General features: G+C 31.4%; 1 protein-coding gene across 4 annotated transcripts; it reads left to right on the top strand.

Annotated features, from left to right (window-relative positions):
- Positions 1 to 828: 828 nt before the first annotated feature.
- LOC101203217 (MADS-box protein SVP) lies at positions 829 to 23837 on the top strand. Of its 4 annotated transcripts, none has more exons than XR_004218348.1 (9): positions 829 to 1049; positions 1495 to 1687; positions 13166 to 13247; positions 13518 to 13579; positions 13661 to 13760; positions 13873 to 13914; positions 21707 to 21748; positions 21842 to 21971; positions 23485 to 23837. XR_004218348.1 is itself a non-coding variant. In XM_004136843.3 (9 exons), exons 2-9 carry the CDS (start codon positions 1506 to 1508, stop codon positions 23504 to 23506), a joined length of 666 nt encoding a protein of 221 aa, XP_004136891.2. In that variant the 5' UTR covers positions 830 to 1049; positions 1495 to 1505; the 3' UTR covers positions 23507 to 23837. The 4 variants fall into 4 exon arrangements, 3 of the variants coding, with proteins under 3 accessions (XP_031744925.1, XP_004136891.2, XP_011658821.1); XM_004136843.3 differs by having other exon boundaries at positions 830 to 1049; positions 21838 to 21971; XM_011660519.2 differs by lacking the exon at positions 829 to 1049 and adding an exon at positions 1057 to 1200 and having other exon boundaries at positions 21838 to 21971.
- Positions 23838 to 25269: the final 1432 nt, after the last annotated feature.

Below are 25269 nucleotides of genomic sequence, written 5' to 3' on the forward strand. Positions count from 1 at the left end.
ACTGATCCAATTGGAGTGAAGAATTTCTAATTTAATCGAGGATAGAAGTCAAATCAAAGATACAAAAAAGATTCCTAGTCGAGGACAGAGAGGGCATCCCCACCTCATCTCCGTCCCCAACCCCGCTCATATTTTTTAAAATTTATTTCTAATATTTATATGTAAAATCTATTTATTATATTTTCCTTTTTAATTTCATCTCACAATTACACTATTATTTTTAACTTATAATCAAATTCACGGCAATAAATAAACAAACAAACAATTATGTATATCATTCTCAATAATTATTTGAAGCTCTCTCAATTATAAAATTATTTTCAACTATAGAAAAATAGACTAAAGTATTTATAATTATAACTATATATCCCGATTACTTGTGGTGGACACTGTTTGTATCAATCATGACATAGATAAACAAAAATATAATAGCTATTATGTTCTATTTGCAACTATTCTCGACCGTTTTAGCAATAGACGAGATGTTCATCTAAATCTATTAGGATAAAAAATAAAATTTTGTCATATTTATAAATATTGTCTTTAACAATTTTGTCGTTTAAAACAACTTTTCGACTAGGAATGAAAGAAGAAAGAAAAAGGAAATGATAAATTGCCAACTGTATGTGTGAGGGAGTTGATAGAATGAGGCAGACATGGATGCCTTTTTCATCAATCGTTACCCAATCGGCGACAAACACAACAACATGTAAAACCAAAGTTCTTTTGTGGGAATTGCTTAACCACAAAAAAAGACTCAAACATGGCAAAAACGAGTAAAAAGAAATTATATAAAATATAAGTAAGAAGAACATTAAATATCTTTAAATCAGAGCCTTCCTTTTTTCCCTTTTTTTTTTTGCTTCTCTTATTTCTCTCTCTTCAATCCATTGGAGGACTTTCCAAATAATGGTATCTTGTCTGCAACCCCTCTTCAAGCTCTGTCAGTAATAAACCTCAAAAGCTACCAATACAAATTTAAACCCAACATCAGATAAGGAAAAAGAAAAAAAGAAAAAACCCATTGAAGAAACAGATCTTCCATTGTAGTAATGTTCTAAGCTCTCTCTCTCTCTCTCTCTCTCTCTCTCTTTCTCTCTTAATTTTCCTTTGCAAAAAACAACTTTTTTTCGTCAAATCTTTGGTGGGTTTTTGTTATTTTGGTTGAATTTCTCTTTCATCATCCATTTCTTTCCATCGGTAAGAGAAAAATCATATTGATTTCTCTCTTTCATTTGCATTTTGCTATTAGTGGATGGTCTTTTGTTTGTCTTAAACAAAGAAACCAGATTGTAGATTTTTGTCATTGTTTTTCTCTCTCCCTTTAAAGCTTGGGGTTTTGTTTCGATTTTCATCCGTACTAAATTCAAGATCCATTATCTGTGAGAAAATAAGAAGAATGAAAAAACCCCCATTATTATTTTCTTAAAGATCAATTCCGTTTCTTTTCTTTTTAATTAATTCTTCTTCTTTTTTCTTTTTTGAATTTGAAAGAAGTGAAGATCATGACAAGGAAGAAAATTCAGATCAAGAAGATTGACAACATAGCTGCAAGACAAGTAGCATTTTCCAAGAGAAGAAAAGGGCTTTTCAAGAAGGCTAAAGAACTTGCAATTCTCTGTGATGCTGAGATTGGCCTTCTTGTTTTTTCTGCTTCTGGGAAGCTCTTTGATTATGCAAGTTCAAGGTTTTTCTTCTCTCACTCTTAAAAATTTCATTCTATTCTTGTTTCTTGCATCATGAGAGAGAGAGAGAGAGAGAAGAGAGAGAATCTTAGCTTCAAACCACACACACACAAAAAAAAAAAAAAAAAACTTTAAAATCAATTAAAATAATTCTGAAGAAGCCAAGTACACCAATCCTAGTCAAAAGAGACCATATGAGTGCAATCTGAGATGTAGGCTAGTTGGGATTTGAAAGCCTTTTTATATAGGAATTTTCACCCCATAAAATATAGGGTAGATTTGTTCTGGTAGATTATTGAGTTCTCTGAAGATGTGAGTTTTGAGGTTAAATTTCATGAAAGTTCAGTATAAGATTGGGAGAGGAATTAGTTTGGAAGTTTAGAGAAATGGATTTGGTCCAAAAGTCGAATAATTAATACACACATTGGGTTCTCTTGGAAGATGGAAAATTTGTTTATATGTTCATGTTATGTATGAGTTTAAGTACAATTTTCAACACTATTCATTCACATTTTGTGATTGTTTGCATTGATCATTTTTCTGCTATATACATAAAACATCATATATACATTGTCTGATAAAAGAATGCCTTTCCTGTAAGATTTGAAATGAAAAGAAGAGAGCAGAGAAAAATACATAAACATAGGTTGGGATGGGAAAATTGGAAAGAAATGGATTTAAATTATCAAAGAATATTAATAATAATAACAATAAAAAAGAAGCTTTTATGGTACATTATTACAAAAAAGCTTTTATTGAAAATTTTGGAACCTATGTAAGCTTTATTGATCAAAGATAGATTTTCAAGTATAAGGTTTCAAACAAAAAAAAAAATTTGTTTGTAGTCCTCATCTTTTTAGAGAATTCAGTACATATAGGCCTCAAAAAGTGGCATTTTGCATGATGGGTTTTCTTATTAATTATCTCTTAAAATTTGGAATAGGCAGAAGGGTAAAGCTTAAACCCTCCATGTTCTTAACAAATGAAACATGAAATATACATAAATCTCCCCTTGAAAAATTAGACCAAGTACTATAAAGAAAAAAAACTTTTTCAATAGATAGGCATAGTGAGAGAGGTTGAAAATATACCCTTATATATATATATATATATAGACACACCAAACATAAGATTATTTCCTAGCTTCTCTCTTTCTAGAATCTAATAACTTTTTCTCTCACTATAATGTATCTAAAATTTCTACATTTTCTTAGTTTGGTTGCAATGTCCCACACCTCATAATGATAATGATGATATAATGTAGTTTCTCTGTGTCATCTTATGACCTTTAAATCTTGTCCTATGTTTTATATAAGGGAAATATAAGTTATATATATATATATTCAACCACAATTTCTTTTTGCATTATAATTTTTTTTATCAAACATTGGAAGATGGATAAGTATGCTCGAATTTTTCAACTAAATTGACACATTCATAACATACTCTCCCAACCGATACAGTGATATTCATATAAAAAAAGTACCAAAAAGTTGAAGTGAGATAGAGGAGTCTATTGTGAACAAAATATCTTCCTTGGAATGATATTTCTTTTTCAAACTTTAACAAATGGATAAAAGAAAAACATATATAGGTTTTGGTTTTGAAGGTAGATTTTCTAGTACAAAACTCTGAAACATAGAATCTCGTTTTACTATTGAAGATGGGGTAGAATATAAGCATATATATATTATTGTTGAATTATATCAAGAATCATATTAGATACTTCCACCATATATATAAACCTAGCTAAAATTAAAGCTTTAAGAAAAATCAGATATAAATAATAATTTTAACTTAGAAAGTAGAAAAATGTCATTAAATGGACTGAAATAGTTTCTGTAATAATAAGACATGCATAAAGCCAATATTCCTTTTATTTATTTATTTCATTGCACTCTCCTTGTGTTTATGCTCTCTTTACAACTTTTCTTTCATATTTTCTGCCTTAATATTATGTTATTGCTTCTAAGAAACCTTTGTTATATCTATATATATATAGATATAAGGAAACGATTTGGAGTTATTAAAACATGAGGTGTGACTCAACCTCATGTTTTTAATTCAAATTGAGATATCAATACTCGTTCGTTTTATTCAATTCTATCCATCAAGGATATAATATGATAGAATGAGTAGTTGAATATCATTCTAAATAATAACAATGAATAAATAAAACTACTCTTGAAAAAGGAAAAGAGAAAAAAAAATGTTAATATTATACAAATTAACTCAAAGAGAATAATTACAGTAAAAACTATATAAAACTGCCATTAAATAAAAAGTAAAGAAATAAACTTTCCTGGTTTAATTTCTTCTTCCTCTCCTTTTCTTATTTGCCTTCAAATACTCTTTTTTGTAATACTCATATTTTAAGAAACAATTCTACAAAAAGATTTGGGATTATGTCCCAATATAATTATGTTATGAGATTGAAATAAATGTTATAAATGAGAGTAAATTAAAAAAAAAAATGTTAGTAAGAAACCCTAATTGGTAGTCCCTTTTAGAACCTTAGAAAAATTTAATTTCATAAGGTTCTAAAATACTATTTTTTTTTCAAGAATTTATTCTTGAACCACTGACAAAATGTATAAATTCTTAATATGTCATAATTAGATTTTAATTCTTTATATTATAAGCTATGTGTATATATATATTATATGCAGATTTTTATTAATTAATATTGCCATTATTAAGTTTGTTGATTTTGCAATTTAACCTTTCCCTCTTTCTCTCCTATATGATCTTCCTTCATCTAAACCAAAACCCTACATTTTGAATTCTTTCCTTCTCCAATGAAGGTGAACTTACACGATAGAATCCTTGTCCTCCAAATCCTTCTCTCCATTGATATTTTGACAAACCACTAAACTTTCATAAATGATCAAAATTTCACATATATATACATACATACTTATTTTATTTTATAATTATAATTTGAAATGATTATTGATTTCTAAGCATATGTTTTATCAACTAAATTATATTACATGATATGTTCTAGAATTTTTATTTACTAGAAAACCAACATTTTATTATACCTTTTCTTTTAATATATTGAGGATATGTGAAATGGGCTAAGCTTAATTAATGTGCCTATTGAAAACCTTCCTTTGAATTGCTTAGGGTATCAGTGAGTTTCATCCATTGCAAATGCTCCATATGACTTTTTTGTGTACAGTTTCGCTCCACTATCATTCAGCCATAGTCTCTAAACTTCCAAATTAATATCAATAGATCAGAAAGATGAAGAAGTTCTACAACTAATGTAGGAATCTTGGTGTACTTAACCTCAAATTTATACTTTCATGAGGAATGCTTGTGTATATGGTTGAGCCAAATGCCCATTGTTGTTTAGGTTTATTCCCTTCCAAACGTCACTAGGTCACTAGGTCCCTAAGTTGTAACATTTGAGACATGTAATATCAAGTTTTTTTCCCAATGTTTTCATCTTGGTAAAAACCAGTAGAATTTGAAATATAGCGGTAAACTCTCATTAAAACAGTAAGATTGTTACAAATATTTGACAATATAAGTGCTCTAGAATCGTGATGAAATACGAGTTAACATAAAGTGTTACACTAGAGAGTGCAAGTGAGAGTCATATATTCTTAACTTGTTGAGCTTCTTTTCCAAGAAATAAAGCATTTTTAAACTGCTATTCACAATGGGTGTAGGTCAATTAAGATCAAACCACTATAATCCCTTAGGTCATCTTCATTCCACAAACATTGTGGTGTGTTTTTTGTGTGTAAAGAAGGGACGCATCAAAACGTTGTATGAATAATCAAAACAAGAGTTTATATTTAAACCTATAACTCAACACATTATGGTAAAAGCATATTTATCAATACAAGCTTTGAAATAACTCGATATAAAATTTGACCCAGTTTTTCTACTTTAAGCTCCCTTCTTTCCCAGCTAAACCCTCTTAACTCAAACTTCCTTCTTAAGAAAAACTTCCTTTAAAGAGGTATTCAATAGTTTCTCTTCAAATAACAGAGTTGGACGCATGAGAGACCTCTTCAACGCACGGTAGTTCTTCTTTGAACACATGAATGGCAAGTTCAACGCACGATAGCTCTGTTGGGCGCATAGAGCATGTTGTTGACCAATCTGATCCCCTTTTTTCTTCTGAATACCTAAGATCTTCCCTCACTCTTATTTCTTTAGGAAGCTTAGCAAACGAATATGTGAATTTACTCCTCTCAGATCTTTTATTTGTAAGACCCCAGGATTTGTTCTTGTCACCCACTCCACGTCCCTTTGTTTGCTAGCTCCTCCCTCAAATTTGGCTAAGTATCCACTTAAGGTGCTTCTACACCTCAGATTTGGCTACCTTTAAACATGTGTGATCTGCTTGTAAGGTTTTCTTACCTCAGAGTTGACCACCCTCCTTCTCTTACTTAGTCAATTTCCTTCTTGTTTCATCACCTTCTACTTTCAAGCTTTACTTAACTCAGCTGATCGCTTAACCCTCCTTGTTAAGCAATCTACTTGGACACACTTCCTAGCCTAAATCCAACAAGTTCAACACATGGGTAACCATGCTCAAGACTTCTTTCTATCCCCGTGGCTTCTTGGTTTTGGCTCATTCAACGCATGACTTGTCAACGAACTGTTCAACGCGTAGTTCAATGCATGGTTTTTCCTTTATCTACAGTGTTAAGCATACTCATCTTTTCCTCTTTGCTGAAGTATGCAACGTCCATCGTACAAAAATTCTCACCTTCTTTACTTACTTCTTCATCCACATGGTTCTAAACTTAGCCAATTTCCCCTTCACCAAGTTTCTTCTCAACACAACACAAAGTTCACCTTCCAACCTAATATTTACTATGTCCATACTAAAATACAAACTTTAAATTAAACTTAAGAGAAGTAAAAATGGTTCAAAGGTTTACAATCCATCAATAGCACTTAATCATCAATGATAGACTTCTATCGGTATCTATCTCGACGGTAAAAAATTCAAAAAATTATGCTATAAAAATATATATCAAATGAACTTTGAATGAATACACTCAATTTAAACATATTTCCAAGATGTCAAAGGGAAAATTTTGGGAAACCTACTTTGATTTTTTTTTCAAGAAATACCTACTTAAGAATTCTTTTTATCCATTATGTAATGTTTTACAACTTGAAAAATGTTATACAAACAATATAATATAGTCTTTTTTAGAATTTGTTGAAATCCTTCTTGTTTTCTCTATCTATGATCTCTCTTATACTTTTTTAATTTTAAAAAATTAATATCTTAATGATTTCTTAGAAGAAGAGAAAATTAGTGAAATCTAATTTGATCTTTGACCCTTTTTTTTATTATTATTAAAGATGTGGCAACTTTATTTATCATATTTTATGTGTCCAATTGGAATGTTTTATGTCTCCTATAGTTCGTTGGAATCCTTCTAATTTTTCTTCATAAACTATCTCAAATTTATGAACACTTAATATTTGGATCAAATTTTAGAAAATTGATCAATATATGTTTAGGGTTTCTATCCCACAACAACCCCTAAACACACAAAACCCTATAAATTTGGAGATTTTCTGTTTCTCTACAAGAAATTACTGTCAAGTACTAATCAATGATTCTTTGGTCAAGAGAGGGTTAAATTGAAGATCTCTTCTTTTGTGTATATATTCCTCATCCCATTGATTAAATATGTTTTCTTGTAAACTCCTATCGCTTCCTTAGGCCATGATGAACATCAAAATTACCTCATACATTTAAACGTGACAAAAGTGATTTTTTTGACTTCAAAATAACATTCCCTTATCAGCAAAGACTCTTGACTTATTCCATTCTTGCTTTGAATCACTTTGTCAAGTTTCAAATAGATCTTGAACGTAACCTTACAAAATGATTAATTTTTCCATCTCTATATAATTCAAAATCATACCAAACATTTTCGCAAAATTAGGGGATTCCTGAACCCTAATACCATTCTTCTCGTTAAATTCTGTGAGAATTTTACATTGGAAAAATCTAGAGACCTCACATAAGACATATAGATGAACTACTTCTCAATTATCAATTCATTTTGAAATGAAAGCTTATCGCCACTTTGTCGACAAAGGGATTCTTAACTAATCATTTTAGTTACAATACATTTGGAACATAATCACAATGTAATTCTAACCATTTAAAAGAACTCCATACATTTTCTCAAAATTAGGGTTTCAACTAATTCCCTTTATGATTCAAAATCAATCTTTTAGAACTCCCCATCTTAGATAGATTTTAAACACACAACAAGTGATTTTTCAAAATCACTCCAAAAAATGCCTCTAGAGTTAGGAATTTCAATCTAATTCCATTCCTGAGTTGTGGATAATAATCTTCATATTTATACCCAAAAGTTTCACTGTTTCAGTACTGATAATTCCTCAAACTACTCAGTCTTCAATCAAATGGCTGCTTTTAAAACAGGCAGAGAAAATCTTCTAAGTTCTATGAAAATCATGAATATAAATTTCATTTTTAGGTTTTGAAAATCATGAATGATCGTAACCAACAAATGTTGATTCATTAAAACTGTATATTATATAAAACTATAGTTGTCACTTAGCAATTCAACAGTCTTTCTTCTGAAGCCATTGATGGCTTATCTTTCTCTTCTAGCTAGGGCTGTCTTCCTTCCATTAACAATGAGAGCCATTTACATATATTTATACTGAAAACTTCAGAGTTATGTGTGAGGTTTTTCATGAATCTTTTATAGACTACTTCTAGAAAAATAAGCCTTTGTTCTCGAAGTTTTGGCTCTAGTTTCCATTAGCAGTGTCAAGTTTTCAAAATGTTACATTTTTAGCCTCCCTAAATTATGGTTTAAATTGTACTTCGTCCATTGTTTGTTTTCCTAGAATACAAGTATACAATCAAGGTTGAGAGGACAAACATTGGCTCTAAAACATTACAGTTTGCAGTTATTATATAACTGAGAAATTTAGATCATACTCTTAATAAAGCTTATACTAATTAAATCCTCATTTTACTACATTGCACATGAACTATACTGTCTTTTTCATGTGAGGGCTTTCCCATTTTTGATATTTTTCTAATATAGTAATACCAACAAAATCCATTATACCTTAAGAAGATGGTTAAAGCTAGATTGCAGCTTCCTATGACATCCATTATCTTACTCATAGTTTTAATTCTAACTCATAGAATTATAATCTACTCTAATATTTAAATAAACCACAGTTGGAACAACACCTTCAGTATCTATTCAACTCAGTGAAAAATATTTCAACTATAGACAGAACCTCCACCGCACACATTTTGCATTACTGTCAAGCCAGTAAGCTCGATCACAAAATGCTAACATCATATTCTCTCATCAATTTAAAGCAAATATGGCATATGTATGAACTTTATCTTTCTACTGATGAAGTCACCATCTCCTTTGAAAAGAGAGACATTGTTAGCTTTCGTTCTAGAGCCATTTTACAAAATTTATCCATTAACGACCTTTTCTCCATTTACTCAAAACTTTCCACATTTCCAACAACTATGGTGTAGCATGGTTGTGTTTTTTTTTTTTCTTCCTTTCTTCTAATTCCAGTTACCATAGTTAAATCATATTGGTGGAAATGAAAAAGATGAATATGAGTTCTTGACGTACGGCTCTCGTCGCCGAAATCCATGCCAAATAAATTACCAAAATACACACCTTAGTGTTAGTGGTAAGTCCTAGTCGAACTTAGAAAGCATACTGATTTCTCAAACAAAACAATTTCCAACCTAGGTAACTGGGAGGGGCATTGAGTTGAATTCAGTTGCAAGGAAGCTAATGAAACGAAAGTGAATTGTAATTAAATTCAATGAATAAAAGATCCTTGCATGGGTTCAAACGAAACTCCCTATATCAACCTGAAACTCCCTATATCAATTTGTTTGCTCAGAGCAATTTCATCACTAGATCTACTGTTATATTCCAGCCAATTTGATTAGAAAGGCTAAACAAATTTTCCTAAACAACTAACTAATACTAATTGATTCAATGACACATACAGAATTTAATTAATACTAATCATTAAGATCTAAGGCAAGTTGGATCCACAAATCTACACATGTTCTTTAAGTATATTTTGTCCCTACTCACATGCATCTTAGAAAAGTTCACACGAGGTCATTAAATATAGGATTGCTGAAAGCTAAGAACTCTGGATTTCTTACGATTGAATCACCGAAAAGCTGGAAGATACCTTTATTGATATAGGTGGTAAACTTTTAATTCTTTTAAACATTTCTAATAATACTTTTATATCTTCAAGATTGCTCCCTATGATATAGGTTAATTCACGTGCTTCTCCTAAACTAGGAGCATTACTTCACACCTCTTAGAATCGCCTCAGAACCTTTGTAGACAGACTTGACTTAACCTTAACCTCTGAAATTGTAAACCAAGGCTATTAAACACAATCAAAGATATAAAACTGATCTTTGTCAATGAGTGGAACATGCCTACGTACTTTCATCCAAGGTGTAGAAGGCACCATCCTGTGTTTGTATCCTAACCGAGGCTATTACCAATACTTTGCTAACATCATTATTCTTAGCCATACTAACATTCCTTCAACACTGTTATATAGCTTGATTTCCTTTAGAATTGAACCCAACTCCCTTGGAATCGGTTTCAATATTCCCCAGTACAGAAACATGAGCTTTCTCTAGCTCCTTTTCATGTTATCTATTTTTCTTAGCACATCTAATTTTCCATGATGGATAGAACACTTGGATTTGAAAAACTTATGGTTCGACTTTTCTCTACCCGATCTTTTCATATTGTAGTAAACCTAGACGCCTCTATAACTGAACCTGCTGCATGCTTTATGATGGACCTCTCTATTAAGAACTTTGATCTTCACTTCTTCTAGAGACAAAGTATCCTTCCTACCAGGAAAAAAATCAATAAAATAATTCTCATATAACAATGGCAAAGATGCAGACAAAATTAATGCAGCATCCTTATAATCTATTTTAGTATCCAGGTTACTTAAATCTGACATAATTTCATTCAACTGATTGGACGATCTCTAAGAGAGACACCTTCTTGTATATGCAGATCAAACATACGTTGCACAAAAAAGTAACTTCTTGGATAAAGAGTTCGTTATGAAAGACGACTTTCTTCCAACTTCAAATAAAGCCCAACAAAAGTTTCATCACCTGACCTCGATGCTATAGTGTTATCAGCCAAAAGTAGGATCATCCTGGGATGAACACTTCCTCTCCAAAATCTTCCACTCTTCATCATTTGCATTATTTGTCTTATCTTTGACTTATCAATCAACAACACCCATAACCCCAATTGGTTCAGCAGGGATTGCATCTTAATCTATCACAGATTGAAATTGTTTTTCTCCTAAAGGAATTATATATTTATCCATTTTCACATTCATGATAAACATCTTTGTTTGTGGAACATATGCAAAATTTCAAGTCGTTACAATTTGGTTTTGATGCCAATTTGTAATGAAATTGAGAAACAAAAGATCCAAGAAAGCTAAATATAAAAGATTGACTTAGAGATATACATGGTATTATATATCTGTGTCTACAGATAGAGAATTTTATATGTAGCGTACACCTCTCAACTCTAATGGCAAACTTATAAATAACATAAATATGTATACAATAAGACTCCATTTCTGATCATTTAGAGCATAAGATAACAGATTTCGAGGGGTTATTCCAACAATAAACATCACTACTTCACTATATGAAAGCACACTGTTTGGTCTTCTCTTTTAGGACTTAGATAATCCACATCGTATCAAACATATCTTAAATTTGCATTTGCCACAAGCCAGTGCGATCTTTCCAATATTGAAATTTTTACATTTCAAATTTCTCTGGTGAATTTTAAAGTAATTGCATCACATCTCTAGTGAGTGTATAAATAGCAACCAATCCTTATTCATTATACAGTGTGTGCCAATCTTGACCCGAATCAAAATTTCTTATTATTGGACCAAATACTCGTTTGGACTTGATGAGCTTTGATAATTTAAGATTTCATCTCAAAATCAATCGATAATAAGAGGAGTAATTGATTGAGTCCTCCTTCTTGCTTTTTCCAAACGTTGGTAACTCAACATCTCAATACATCTCTAAAAAAACATCTCAATGCAATAGTCATAAATTATTTTACTATATTAGTAAATTTTTCGTTTATTCTACTATATTTGAAAACAAAACTATTAAAATCGAGGAAAAAAAATCTCCCATCATACAATTATATATTTAAGCCTCTTTTGTCCCATTTATAATCCTTGAAGTATTCTGAAACGTCTTTGAGAAAACAATACTAATTAACCTAAACATTATTACCTGCTAGCATAGGTATTCTTTGTTGATTCAAATCTTCACTCCATGTTGATTTTAACAAGAAAGGTAAATTTAATTATAGTAAATGCAATAAAGTTAGTGATTCACACACAGATCAAATATTGAAACATATATTACTGCACAGAATTACTATGAAAATAAACTGTTAAAAGAATTTCATATGATCAAACCCTACTAAGTTGGATCTAATAACCTTTATGATCACCCAAATTCCTACAATTAAATATGTTAAAAATCTAGAGATCTCTTGTCTACCAAAAAAAAAAAAAACCCTAAAGCCCTAAAATAATTGAAAAGATTAATTAACTTAAAAAATATATTAAGAGTAATTGTAGGAATTTGGGTAATCAATGATAAAGGTGTTACTCAATGGTATGAGAGTGCGATCTTCATACTAGGAGTAATGCATTGGATGCCATCTAAAAAGTTTGTAGTTAAGCGTGCTTGTGCAAAAGTAGTATTAAGTTGGATGAACAATGTTGTCTTACTCTCCTTTTTGAATGGGAATACAACACTGTTGTCTTCGAAGTATAATGAGGGATCTAAGAGGTGTCAACCTGTAGTTTGAGATGTACCGGTAAACCCTTGATCCCACTCTCTTGTTCAAAAAAGTTCAACCATTTGAGATGTTCTCTTGTTGCACCTCTTTTGAATGAAATTATATATAAAAAAAACAATCCCCACAAACACTTGTTAGGGCTTTTTAAATCAAGAATTTTGTAATATCCATGGGTATATATAAGAATATTAAATATTTAACTGTTAAAAGAACTAAGATGTGAATGTTTGGAATAGTAGTAAATATAAACAGAATCCAAATGAACAAAAATAAAAAAAAATACTAACAAAGTATTATTTAAACCTAGTTGTTTTTTTCTTGGTGCAAGATTTAAGTACAATTTAAGGTTATAGAGTAGGGTCAAGGAAGAGATAAGATGCTTGTATCTGTGAAGCATTTCTTTGTGTTTTCTATTCTATGGGAAGTAAATTTCACTTCTTTGATTAATATAGTAAGTAGTGGTTACATACAAAGTATAAAGTATTCTGTATACATTTAAATATCATATAACTTTAAGTCTGTATATTTTTCCTTTTTTGGCATTTTGTGAAGCATCCAGGAGATACTTGAGAGGCATAATAGTGTCCATTCAGAGAACCTTCCCAATTTGAATGAACCATCAGTTGAGTTGCAGGTAATTTATAATATCTCTTTAATGATAACTTTTTGGATTAGGATGTGAAGAGGCGTTAAGAATTATCAACACTTAATTCTAGTTAAGATATTTGGGTGTGCGTTCTGATCCCTCAACATTGATTTAATTCATCAAAATATTGTATCTTATAGAATGAGATTTCTTGATCTATATTAGCAATTTGACCTATCAAATATAAGATGTTCTTTAACATAAAGAAGTTGAACTGAAAATTAGAGCTCGTTTGATGACGATTTGACCTTTTGACAGCTCGAGAGCAATATTCGAGCGAAGTTGAATGAAGAAGTCGAAAAAAAGAGCCATGAACTAAGGTGAGTGCAGAAGCACAGTAATGCACTTTTAATTCTTTGTAAGCATATTGAATGAATAATCTGTGTGAATAAATGTAATAGGCAAATGAAAGGAGAGGAGCTTCAAGGTTTGGGGATGGAAGAACTTAAGAAATTAGAGAAATCTCTTCAAGGAGGACTCAGTCGTGTTGCTGAAATTATGGTTAAATTACTTCTATATATCACTTTTAATTACTTTTTTCAATCTAAATTTAACATCGTCCCATTTAATTTTTACCTAATTAACTTTGGTTAATTTAATTTCATATATTCAGGATGGAAAAAATACTGATTTGCTCAGCGATATTGGAAGGAAGGTAACCCATTAATTAAACACTTCAAATTTTATTTATTCTATGGAACCATTAGATTAATCAACATAGATTAGTTCTTCCTCCCATTTTATACTTGGTTGGTTTTGAGATGAAACATATGCATATTTAATATGGAGTCAAAGTCCATGATGATGCTCATATTGGTATTTGGTCCAAAACAAGAAGTTCAATCCGAGCATGACATACTAGTTTGTTAATAACCATAAAGCCTGTTATATAGGCTCTTATACTGCTAGGTACAAACAAAATCTCACGTTCGTTAGGAAAATAATATCGATATGAGGTATTTTGGATAAAACGGCAAATGAAAAACCAAAAGTCACAAAACCTCATAACAAAGTATAGATGGATGGGGAGGGTTCTGAATATCTTTATCAAATAAAACTATCTTCTCCTTCAACTGATTGACTCTAGCTTCCACCCTTTTTTTCCCACACCATTCTCCCAAGGAATACTTTGTTACATCAAATACAATGAACCTTACAATACTTCCAACTCTCCCTGAACCCTAAACCTAAACACATGCCCCCTTCTCTATATTCAATTTGAAATTACTGTACAAATTATTACTGAAATCTAATAAAACCATTAAGTTGAAGTATTGATATAAATAAACTTACTACAACTATAAACTTAAGCATACGGTATCAAAGCAGAAGTTTTGTGTTGGAACTCTTTGTAATGTCCTTTTGTCTCCTAATTAATACATACCCAAAAATTTTCAAATCTACACATGAGGAGAGGGTTAAAAGTATTGATATCGTTCATAATCCATTCACTTAAGCTTAGAGGTTCTGTTTGATTGTTTTCCTTTTTGTATCTTTAGTTTGTTCCTAATTTCAGCGTGTGATTTTAGTAATGGTTTAGATGTTGTAATTGAGACTCAGTTTCATTTGGAGCCTTAATTGCTTTTTTACTCTTAAATTTGTAGCCTATTACATTTTTATTAGCTTTGGGTCATGTTTTATCGTTGCAAATGTATATTGGCAATACATTTATGTAGCAATTAATTTCTTTTAAGAGAACCAAGGATCTCAAACAATTATGTTCATTTATGGAATTATATATATTGACTTATACTATATTTTAGTTAGTTTCGGGTGTGTTTCAATATCAATTTAAACCCTTAAACATTCAATGTCGTATCATTATAAACTTTAATTAACTAATATTTACATCGATTTAAATTATGAATTTTTGCATGCGTGTATCAGTTTCACCATCCATTAAGTTGTTTTTGGATAGACATCTGATGAGATATATAATTTTATCAATTGAACCCTTAAGAATCTCATGAGTAAATCAATTTAGATCCAAAATTAAGATTGTTTTTTTTTTAGATCATAGCTGGGGTCGCATTTGGCCCCATTGAGATTGTCAGTAACACCACCAATGATGTTGATGTTCAACCTGACCTGTTTGCCCACTTATCTTGCTGTGTTAGATGTTGCACCCTCCTCGGTTGCACCATGACACTTCTCCCAGCCCTTTATCTTTGTTTAACATGTCTTGTTGCTATTACACTTTATGTACTAGGGGGTCACAATGTACTTCCTTGAAGTATGATAGTGAGATTGTCCTCCACTTAAATTGTCATCGTCGTTGATATGACAAACTTAGGGATGCAATCGGCTTTGATGCACGTCAGATTGCAACACTACTCACCCTTTTTTTAAATTTTTTTTTGACATTTGGAAAAGTTTACGCAAGTATAAGAATTGAATGCATGCATGCATGGACATTTTCAAATGTAATTTTAGGATAGAGTTTAAATTAATAATTTGTTCAAAACAATTTAAAAGTTTCAATTGAAACAATTATATGTTTTACCCACGATAAACATAAAAAATTGGAACAAAATATAGAAGATTAGCATGACACTTTGTAAGTGTGTTCATGATTTAAATTGATACAAATTTAAAGGTGTAAACTGATATTTTTCCATATTTTTATTATATTCTCTATCAGATATTAACAAATGTGGGCCTTAATAATTCTTTTTGAGTGAGTTTTGAGTTGTGAGGATTCTTCGAAATGATCCAACACAACAGATCCCATTTTATAAGCAACTTATATTTCTTTCTTGAAAACTCACATTAGTTCCTTTGTATGGTTTACTGATCAGCTTTAGGCTCTGATACTGTGAGTCGTTTTAACCTGCCAAAACGAGCATAAAAAGTCATTTTACCTTCATGTGAAGTGCCAACTTAATACCTCTCTCTATTACTTCCATTAAAAGAAAAAAGAAACTAAAAGTTCCAGTATATGTTGTCTGGGAAATTTAAACTAAAAAATGAATCAATAAGAAAATTCTACCTCTAAACTAGCCTTGACAGTTCATAATATACTAATAATATGAAAATATGGCAACAAGCACAATGCCAAAAGAATTAGATATAGCAAAATTTAGATTAACTTTCGTGGGTCTATCAGTGATAGAGTATCATATCACTTGCTAATAAGTGTTTATCTGTAATAGATCATATTGCTAGTTGGAATCGTGTCTATTAGTGTGATAGACTTTGCTATATTTGTCATTGTTTCTAGCATTTACTTTGAAATTTCACTAATAATGGTGAATCATGCTGCAATGAATATATATTCAAAGCAGTTTGATACTTTAAACTGAACCGAGTTAAACTGATTATATATACCATCTGCCCATCACCCTTTTAGAATTGCTTTCACTCACAACATCTAACCAATTATCACCCATTGATACGGTGGACAATTGAGATTACTTAACTTTGAGTATTCCCCGTGGAAGATGATTTTTTTTTCTTTTTGATAAATGGAATTTACATGGAAAAATACGAAAGGAAAAACGAAGGCATAAAAAAGGTCCTAAACTAACTATGAAAATGACTCCAATCTAACAAAATTGTGCCAAAATAGGCTTTGTTTATGTACCTCTCTACAAAGTCTATTGTTTCTCTTATCTAGATCATACCCCACACAATGAAAAAGAACTTAGCATAACGCACAGTTTTGTCATTCTTTCAAAAAGGTGAACTCGTAGCACCTCCTCAATTAACTGTAGCAAAACAATATGTAGTCTGAAGAGAGAAAATTTCTTTTTGAAAAAATATACAAGAGGAGGCAGATAGGATGAATTGGCGCCCTCAAACATTCTTAATCAGGCTGGCACATCCTTAGCCACCCTCAACATATTCCCGAGCACAAAAAATGATGCTTTGATAAAAGAAAGAAACTATACAAGGAGAGCAAAGTAGAGATAGAGAAAGCACAAAAGTTCAGGGATGTTGACATGGAAAATGTTAGAGGAAAGCCTCCAAAATACAAGGCTAGCTCCTAGATCAGATTACTAGATAAGATAAGGAAGCTGACTCATCCCACCTTATTCAAGGAGACGGAAGGAACCGTCTTCCTTTTTTTTCTTTTTGAAAAGGATACGTTGACTCATCCCACCTTATTCAAGGAGACGGAAGGACCAGTCTTAGTTCTTTAGTTCTTGGAAGCCTTCGAGACGAAGCAAGAATGTCAGTGCCATCAGGTGTCGAATGATCGAGATTCAAAATCCTTGTCCGAATCCTAGGACTAAGGTGTCATCCATCTCAAAAATCAATTGAGAAAGAAATGATTAGCTCATCTATCTTATAAGAAGTGGGAAATCTCTTGGTTTTTCTGATGTGAGTTTTTCAGGACATCCCCACATTCACTTTATGTGGGACTTTGATTGCATTCTCAACGTTTACTTATAATCCTAAATTGGTTTCATTAAAATTCAACCCATGGTCCAAATTTGCCTTGGTGCAATAAAAACTCCTTGAAAAGTTAGAAGAGTGTTAAGGAGGTGTTGAAGTGTGACTAAAGTTCTACATTGGCTAGATAATAGATCTCTACAAGATTTTTCACTTTTACTGACGAAAAAAACGTCAGCCAATGTCCAAAAAACGCCACCCTAAGTTATGCCGACGCAAAAAAATGTGTTGGCAAGAACGTCGCCATATCCGTGTCGAGTGAAGTTCTTATCAACGAAATTGAATTTTAATTTTATCGATATAAGTACCTTTTCCTTGACATATTTATTGTTGTGTCGATGTACAAGTTTTGCTGACGACATATAAGTTTTGGTATGAGAGGATCTATGACATATGAAAGAGGATAATATAGTGAGAGAAGATCTATCACATATAAAAGAGGATAATTATCTTTAATGGTATGACACCTCACAGTGGAGATATGTTAGAAGGCTCGTAATTCCTAATAATTAAATGATACCATAGTGACCTTAATACTTGAGGGAGAATAATTGGAATGCAGCCATAGTCTTACATTATATATAGTTAGATAACCTATTATATATAAAGGAAGGACAATCATATCTCTAATAGTATGAGACATTTTTAGTGATCAAACCAAAATTAAAAGCATGAGGGTTAATTTCCAAAATGGACAATATATCATCTATTGTAGAGATATATTGGAGGGTTGGTTGTCTCTAGCAAGTAGTATCATCCCACTCCCACTCCCACTCCCACTTTGATGCTGAAGTTAATCTCACATGGAGGGTAGAAGTATCAAACTACTATGCTCATAATTTACTTACATCGTCAAAGAGCTTTCGTATGGCCTATTTGTAGGATATCGTGACCAAATCCATTTAGGATCATGTTTTTGTGTCTAATTAGAAGAATTCCTCGGATTTATTGGATCAGCCGGCTCATGGGGGATAAATCTCGAGCTAACCTATAGGGCAGCTGAGGAGCTTGGAATGGGGCTGTTTCTCTTTCACTTGTTCTTTGGTTGGGTTTTGCATATTCCATTGAGCTCCAGCTACATTTCCTTGTATTTTAGAGAAGAAAGAAACACTCCTTCACAATCTCCACGTTAACTTTCTCTAGAAGCTTAACTAAATTCTTATTTGTCATTATGTTTAAGTTACATAGAGTTTTCATTGCCATCTTTCGCCAAGTTGGCCTTCATTTTCTACTTCATACAATTCGTTGAGCTTGCGGCCATTATCAACTTTTTGTTTGCTGTCTCCCATGAACATGATTTATTTTTTTGCTTGATGGTACAAATATAGTTTAGTATAATTGAAGGTACTCAATATTAACTCTTTAGATCGTGTTTTGAAGAACTTGTCTTACTTTATATAGTCATCGTATTATATCATCCATAGGAATACTATTGAGGATCTTGACTTTTTCTCTTTTAGTGTGGAATTTGCTTCCTTTAGACGTTTGGTTTCCATGTAACTCAATCTAAAAATTGTTTTAATGGTCGAGTGGCTTCCTCGTTTCGCACTGACCATTTCTCCATTTGTCATGACTCACTGGTCCTCGGAATGTTGTAGAGGTGTTGTCATTAGCCATCAGAAGATTGCTCAGAAAGTCAAATAATGTAGTAGAGCGAGACAATGAAGACAATGAGAAAGAGATGATACTTAAAGTTAGTGAGAGAGCGAGAGAAAGACATAGAAAGTCAAGAGAGTGAGAAGTGCGTGACAACGAGATAGCAAGAGAGGAAAGAGCGAGAGGCCAATCTGCGTATGCAATTTTCAATTTTTATAATTTCACGTCCACATGACGTTGACAAAGGACCAAAACCCTCTATTTTGGATCCTCCATCCACCGTGACCCTATTGTAAGGATTCCATATACAATCATTTCTTGCTTATGTGATCCGAGATACAATTGATAATAGATGAGGATGGACAACTATCTCCAATAGTATGAGACAAAAAACAAAGCAAGAGTTTATGCCTAAAGTGGATAATATCATACTCTTGTAGAGTTATCTGGAAGGTCTGCTGGGTAAAATCCTAGGTCATGGTGGTATCTGTGAGCGGTTACCCAATTACTACTTTGGGGTTGAGCTTTCGTTCAAATAATGTGATCAAGTGTATAATTTAGAGAAATAACTGTTTGAGAAGAGACTTGATTTACCAAGCTACGCTCCTGTTTCTTCACAAACATATCCAGTTAAATTATCTAAAGAGTAACGATAAAAGAGTTGTAATTTGTAAAAAGTTTCAATCTTGTAGACCAAATGACTGTTAAGGTGATGCTGTTATTCTAAATTTGTGCTCTGCTACACAAAGGTTTTTCATTAAAAAGTAAAGTTGTTTCTCTGGTTTCAAAGATTCCAAAGATTTGTGATTGTAATACGTTGAAGTGTAGGAGGAGACTCAAGGGCAGTTTAAGAGGCTGAGTTGATTAATCTAGTCATTATAATTGTTTGTGTTTGAGAGCAAGCTCTTCTAGTCTGGGTTACAAATGATGAGAGAAGATAGTTACAAAATAGTAAACGCCATAGAAATGGAGTGTTGACAAAATGTTGGTTATAATTACTAAGAACTTCAATTATAATAGTCACCCCATCCAAGGCAAGTTGGGAGACTAAACGCCCTTAGCGTGTTAGAAGTTCAATGAGCCAAGTTCCTCACAACCACACGACAAAAAAAGCCAAAAGGAAGAAAACGAAAAAAAAAAACTATCACAGGACAAATTGTGGTTGGACGACACGGCAGATAATCTGCAAAATGATCACAAAGTACTTTGGTAAACAGTTTTGCACGTCCCTGTTAAGACTTTCAGATTGTTTGTTACAGTAAATAATTGTTGAGGATTTTACTTTAAGATTTCGTTTCTTTGTTTAGTTTAGTTTTTTTCTTACTATCTCACAAACTTTTCTATCAGTCTGCTTTCCATTACTGTCTATGTTGGTTTCATATATTTGCTGCATGCTATCAAATTTAGCCTTTTCTGCTACTGGCATCTCTCTTCTGTCCAGTTGTAATTGAACTAAGATTTGCATTATGTTTTGAGGAGGTTCTGAATGTGTTTTAAATTGCTATGTTTTTCTATTTATGCATCATTTTGTTACTAGTAAAATTATTTAACTTTGAATCGTGGAGAACTGTCAACATATATGTTACTCCCACCAACATACCTGTAATACATTTAATTTTTAATTTCTTATGCTCTATTGTAATTCATTGCTATCGTTAGAATTGAACCATTTGAGATACTTTTCAATAGAATGTGTATATTAATGGTATAAAGATATTTAGCAAAACCAAGGTTTACGTTATACTTGGTAGAGAAATCTCATACATTTTGTTGATGCCAAAATTTGTGCAAGAAAAAGTCATGTCCATCACTTGACAACAACAGTAAAATTGTTTACCGGCGAAAGAGCGTGACCGGCCTACAAAAGAAAGCAAAATATATAATTGCCACACAAGCTCTAATCCTTAAGCAAGTCCGAAAGAGAGTGAAAGTTTTAAGATTTGAGAGCGAGAATTGACTTATTGTCCACTGAGGTGCTAAGACGTTAATTATATATAGTAGGCCGACCTAGAGTTTCCTACCATTTCTCTTTCTACAAAAGGAAAAAAGAACTGATGAGGGGTTTGGGGTTTCACTTAGTCCTAGCCGAGCCAAGCCAAGCCCATCCCACCCCACCCTGAACCATATGTGTCTACGAGCAGAGGAGGTTCAGAATGTGATCATAGTTTCACACCAGTCAGATAAAGTGAGATGAACATGATATCTATATAATCAAACACAATTATCTCTATTAATATCATATGATTATGAAGATATTTGGAGGATGTCTTGTACTAAGAAGGGTTACTCCAGCCACAGGCTTCTCTCAATCTTGGGTTAATAAGTTTTGGTCTAATCTTACCTCTGACACTAACTATAATTAATTGTTGACAAACAGAAAGATTTCCTTTTAGAACAGCTATTTTTGCAATGGCATATTTCTAATGGTCTGAGCACATTACAATTTGAATATTCAGGTTGATTTGCTGATAGAAGAAAACAAGAGATTGAACCAGCTTGTGAGTTTTACAAACCATGTTAATATTTTTTTATTTTTAGTGTTTGTAAAAGGGAAAATTAATGATTGAAGTTTTGTTGTCTGTGGTAGGAAGTGGACAAATTGGGAGAGCAAATAATGCAGAACATACAAGGACATTCTTCTGAGTCTATAGGGAATAATTCAACTTCATCAAATAACCCTTCTCAAGATTATGACAGCTCTGACACTTCTCTCAAACTGGGGTTAGTTTAATTTTCAAACTATTCCAAAGTTCTTCTTTCTTGAGGATTTGTTTGGTATATATTATGTATTGTTTATTAGTTTCGGTCAAAGTCAATCGAAATGGATCCTACGAGAGTAAGATATATAAGATATATATGAGCTACTTCGATTAATTAAAACATTAATTTGCATCTAAAATGTACGTTTCTTTTTCATAAATACATATTTTAAGTCTCGTTTCATAACTACGCTACATTATATTTTTTTAAAACGTATTCTACAAAAGCTTTCTTTCATTACTTTGGTTTTCAGAATTTGGATAATCATGTTTAAATATTTACTAAACAAGATCATAGTTTTTCTTGGAGAATTTTCTTATACATAATTATGAATTTATTTTGAAAATGATCCCTTGAATGTGTGAAATAAATTCCAAAAGTATATTGTTGATAGATATTTTCTTGGGCACTCGTGCTAACAATTTCGTTTTCGTTTTTTTTTTTAAAAAAAAACCAAGTCTATTTCCTCTCTCTCTCTTTTTTTTTTTACCATAGTTTACATCTAACAAAATTTTAAAACTAGTTGACTTGGTTTAGGAAAAAGTAAAAAGTTGGTTACTTAGACGTAAAAGAAGTTTTTATAGGCTTAATATTTATAAACTAAAAACGTAAACCTAAGGTTTCGTTTGGTAATGATTTTGTTATTTGTTTTTAAAATTAAGCCGATAGTGATAGAAAATTAGGCATAGGGGCAACCAAAAATAGAACAAAATAATACCCTATTTGTAATGATTAACATCATGAAACCCTAAAATAAATTGAAAATCCGTTAACTCAAAATTCTCTTCACATGAACTCGACCCGATCACCACTAGAATTTTCTGCTATTCTTTGGACTCAATCATGTTGTGGGACCCGATGAACGAAGAAATCGGGATAGAGAAAGAGATGGAAAATAAGGAGGAAGGATTTTTCTTGTGAAATTGGGCTTTTAGTGCTTGAGAGAGGTTCTTCTGAAGAACAATTTCAGCAGCCCAAAATTTCTAAACATTGCCTTTCAAATATAGAAAGATGTAAATTATTATAGAAAATAGACTTAATTTTCAAAAACTAAAAACAAATAACGATATGAACCAAAAGGACAGTAAAGAAGAATCGATACAAGCAACTAGTTAACCTAATTTGGTGCAACATCGGGGCTATGCCCAATTGAGAAGATCGAAATATTCACTAGAATTATTAAAAAGATTACAAGTACACAACTTATATCCTTTTAATACACACTAGAAAATCACTTGGGCTCAACGTGAATCAATAACCTAATCAAACAACCATATATAAGAATCAACTATATGCTTATTGTATTTAAGATTAACATAAAATATTAAAGAATATGATCAACTGGTGCAGACCTAATAATTAATTATACATCCAAACCCAAATTTTACTTTGTAAACTGTGTTATAATTAATTACTAACAGCCTTGATTGTTCTTCTATTATAATCATTATTATTTGAGTTGTTGTTGTTGCAGATTGCCATTGCTTGATTTTTGAATTATATGGCTGAAGATTGGCATCTGAATCAACCCAAAAGATCAGCAATTTACCATTTGGAAAAGAGTTCATTTGGTATATATATATATATAGAGTCTGAAAAAAAAAAAAGAATGATAAATAAGGTAGGATTAAGTGAGCATGTATATGAAATTATGCAATAAATTAGGTTGAATGATATATATGTGTAGAACACAATTACTAAAATTAAATTTGCTTGAATTTGTTGCATTTTGGATCATACCATAAATTGCTATGCCTTTCCAAGCACACCTATAAGGTTGTAGTAATTAATTAAGAGACACTCCCAATGTAATTCAATTTAAGTGCCTCTTAATTAGTCAATTACTATAATTAGGTGCTAAGTGTCCTTACCAAACTCTTTAATTTAATTTATTCTGACTGTTCTTACCAAACTCTTTAACTTAATTTATTTTATTGCGAGTGTTCTTACCGAACTCTTTCGTCACATGTACGTAGGTCTATTGTCGTTTATTATAGATAAAAAGTAAAAATTAGAATACGGAAATGTTTGGTTTAACTTTTTAATTTTGAAAGCAGGTCATTTTTAAAAAAAAAATTGAATTGCTTGACAATAACTCAAAATAATTATTTAAACGATCTTTAATTTTATTTTAAATTGTTTTTACGAATTTTAAAAGGAGAAATTGTTATGAATAAAAAAAAGTTAAAATTAGTTTCACGTTTATGAAAAAAAAATTAGGAGCACTCTTGAAAAATAGTAAAAAAAGATTATGATAATATGTCCGATGCCATTGTATTTTATAAATTGTAAAAGTAGGAAATTTAAAAGTGTTATTGATATCACTAATTTTGATATATCGAAATATGCAAAAAAAAAAAATATATATATATATATATCATGAGCTGTTTTTTTTTCTAAACGTTTTTGTCATTTTATGTAATTTTTCAAAAAGAATTAAATAAGTTATTGAAAATTTGATTAATTTTGATAAATTTGAAAATTACTATAAAAGATTATATTAAAATGATAAAATTGTTCGAAAATATTTATCAATATAACATAGTATCATAATATCATAATGCATCTACGATAGATTACTATCGGGATTAGACAAAGAGTCGTGCGTACCTCTCGTACACTATTTGGCATAGCCCACCCCACAAGAGAATAAGCAATTGAGTTGACAGACAAACTTTAAACTAAAAATAGCCATGAAGAGAGAAAAATGCATGAGAATGTTTTTCAAAAGGAGAAAAAAAGTAGAGATGAAAAACTCTTTATCCTATGCGAATAATATCTCGCTTTGTAACAAACGATTTCGAGAAGGATAGAGTGCGAAAATAATAAAAGAATGATCCCTTAGAACAAAGGAAAAAAATGGTCTCAGTAATGGACTATACATTGACAGAGACGGTGGTGGATATAAAATGAAGCCTTTCTTCCATTATGGGTATGCGCCATAAACAGAACTTAACCAAGACTTCAAAAATGAATTGCTGTCACCAGAGTTTGAGAATTCAGATTTCACTTCTAACTTAATTAAGGGTGTGTTTTGGACGTGATCAAAATGATCACTTTTTCTTTTGCCAAAATTACTTTTCCTAGATGATTTTTGTTAGGTATAAATCCCGACGTTTCAGCAAGTAATTTTGAGCCATTAAGAAAAACTTAATTAGCATTGGATGAAAGTCCAAGAAGTACTCTTCTGTTTCTGTAAAGGATAAAATTAATGTACATATATATATTATAGAAAAACCAACAAAAAAACTAAAAGAAC

The sequence above is a fragment of the Cucumis sativus genome, chromosome 7 (assembly GCF_000004075.3).
Source record: "Cucumis sativus cultivar 9930 chromosome 7, Cucumber_9930_V3, whole genome shotgun sequence".
NCBI lineage: Eukaryota > Viridiplantae > Streptophyta > Magnoliopsida > Cucurbitales > Cucurbitaceae > Cucumis > Cucumis sativus.

Bases quoted from the DNA above. Each gene is read 5' to 3' on its own strand.
- LOC101203217 (XM_004136843.3), top strand. From the start codon at position 1,506: ATGACAAGGAAGAAAATTCAGATCAAGAAGATTGACAACATAGCTGCA. The intron at 21,749-21,837 runs GTGAGTTTTACA...TGTCTGTGGTAG, and splicing joins ACAAGAGATTGAACCAGCTT to GAAGTGGACAAATTGGGAGA. The intron at 21,972-23,484 runs GTTAGTTTAATT...TTGTTGTTGCAG, and splicing joins GACACTTCTCTCAAACTGGG to ATTGCCATTGCTTGATTTTT.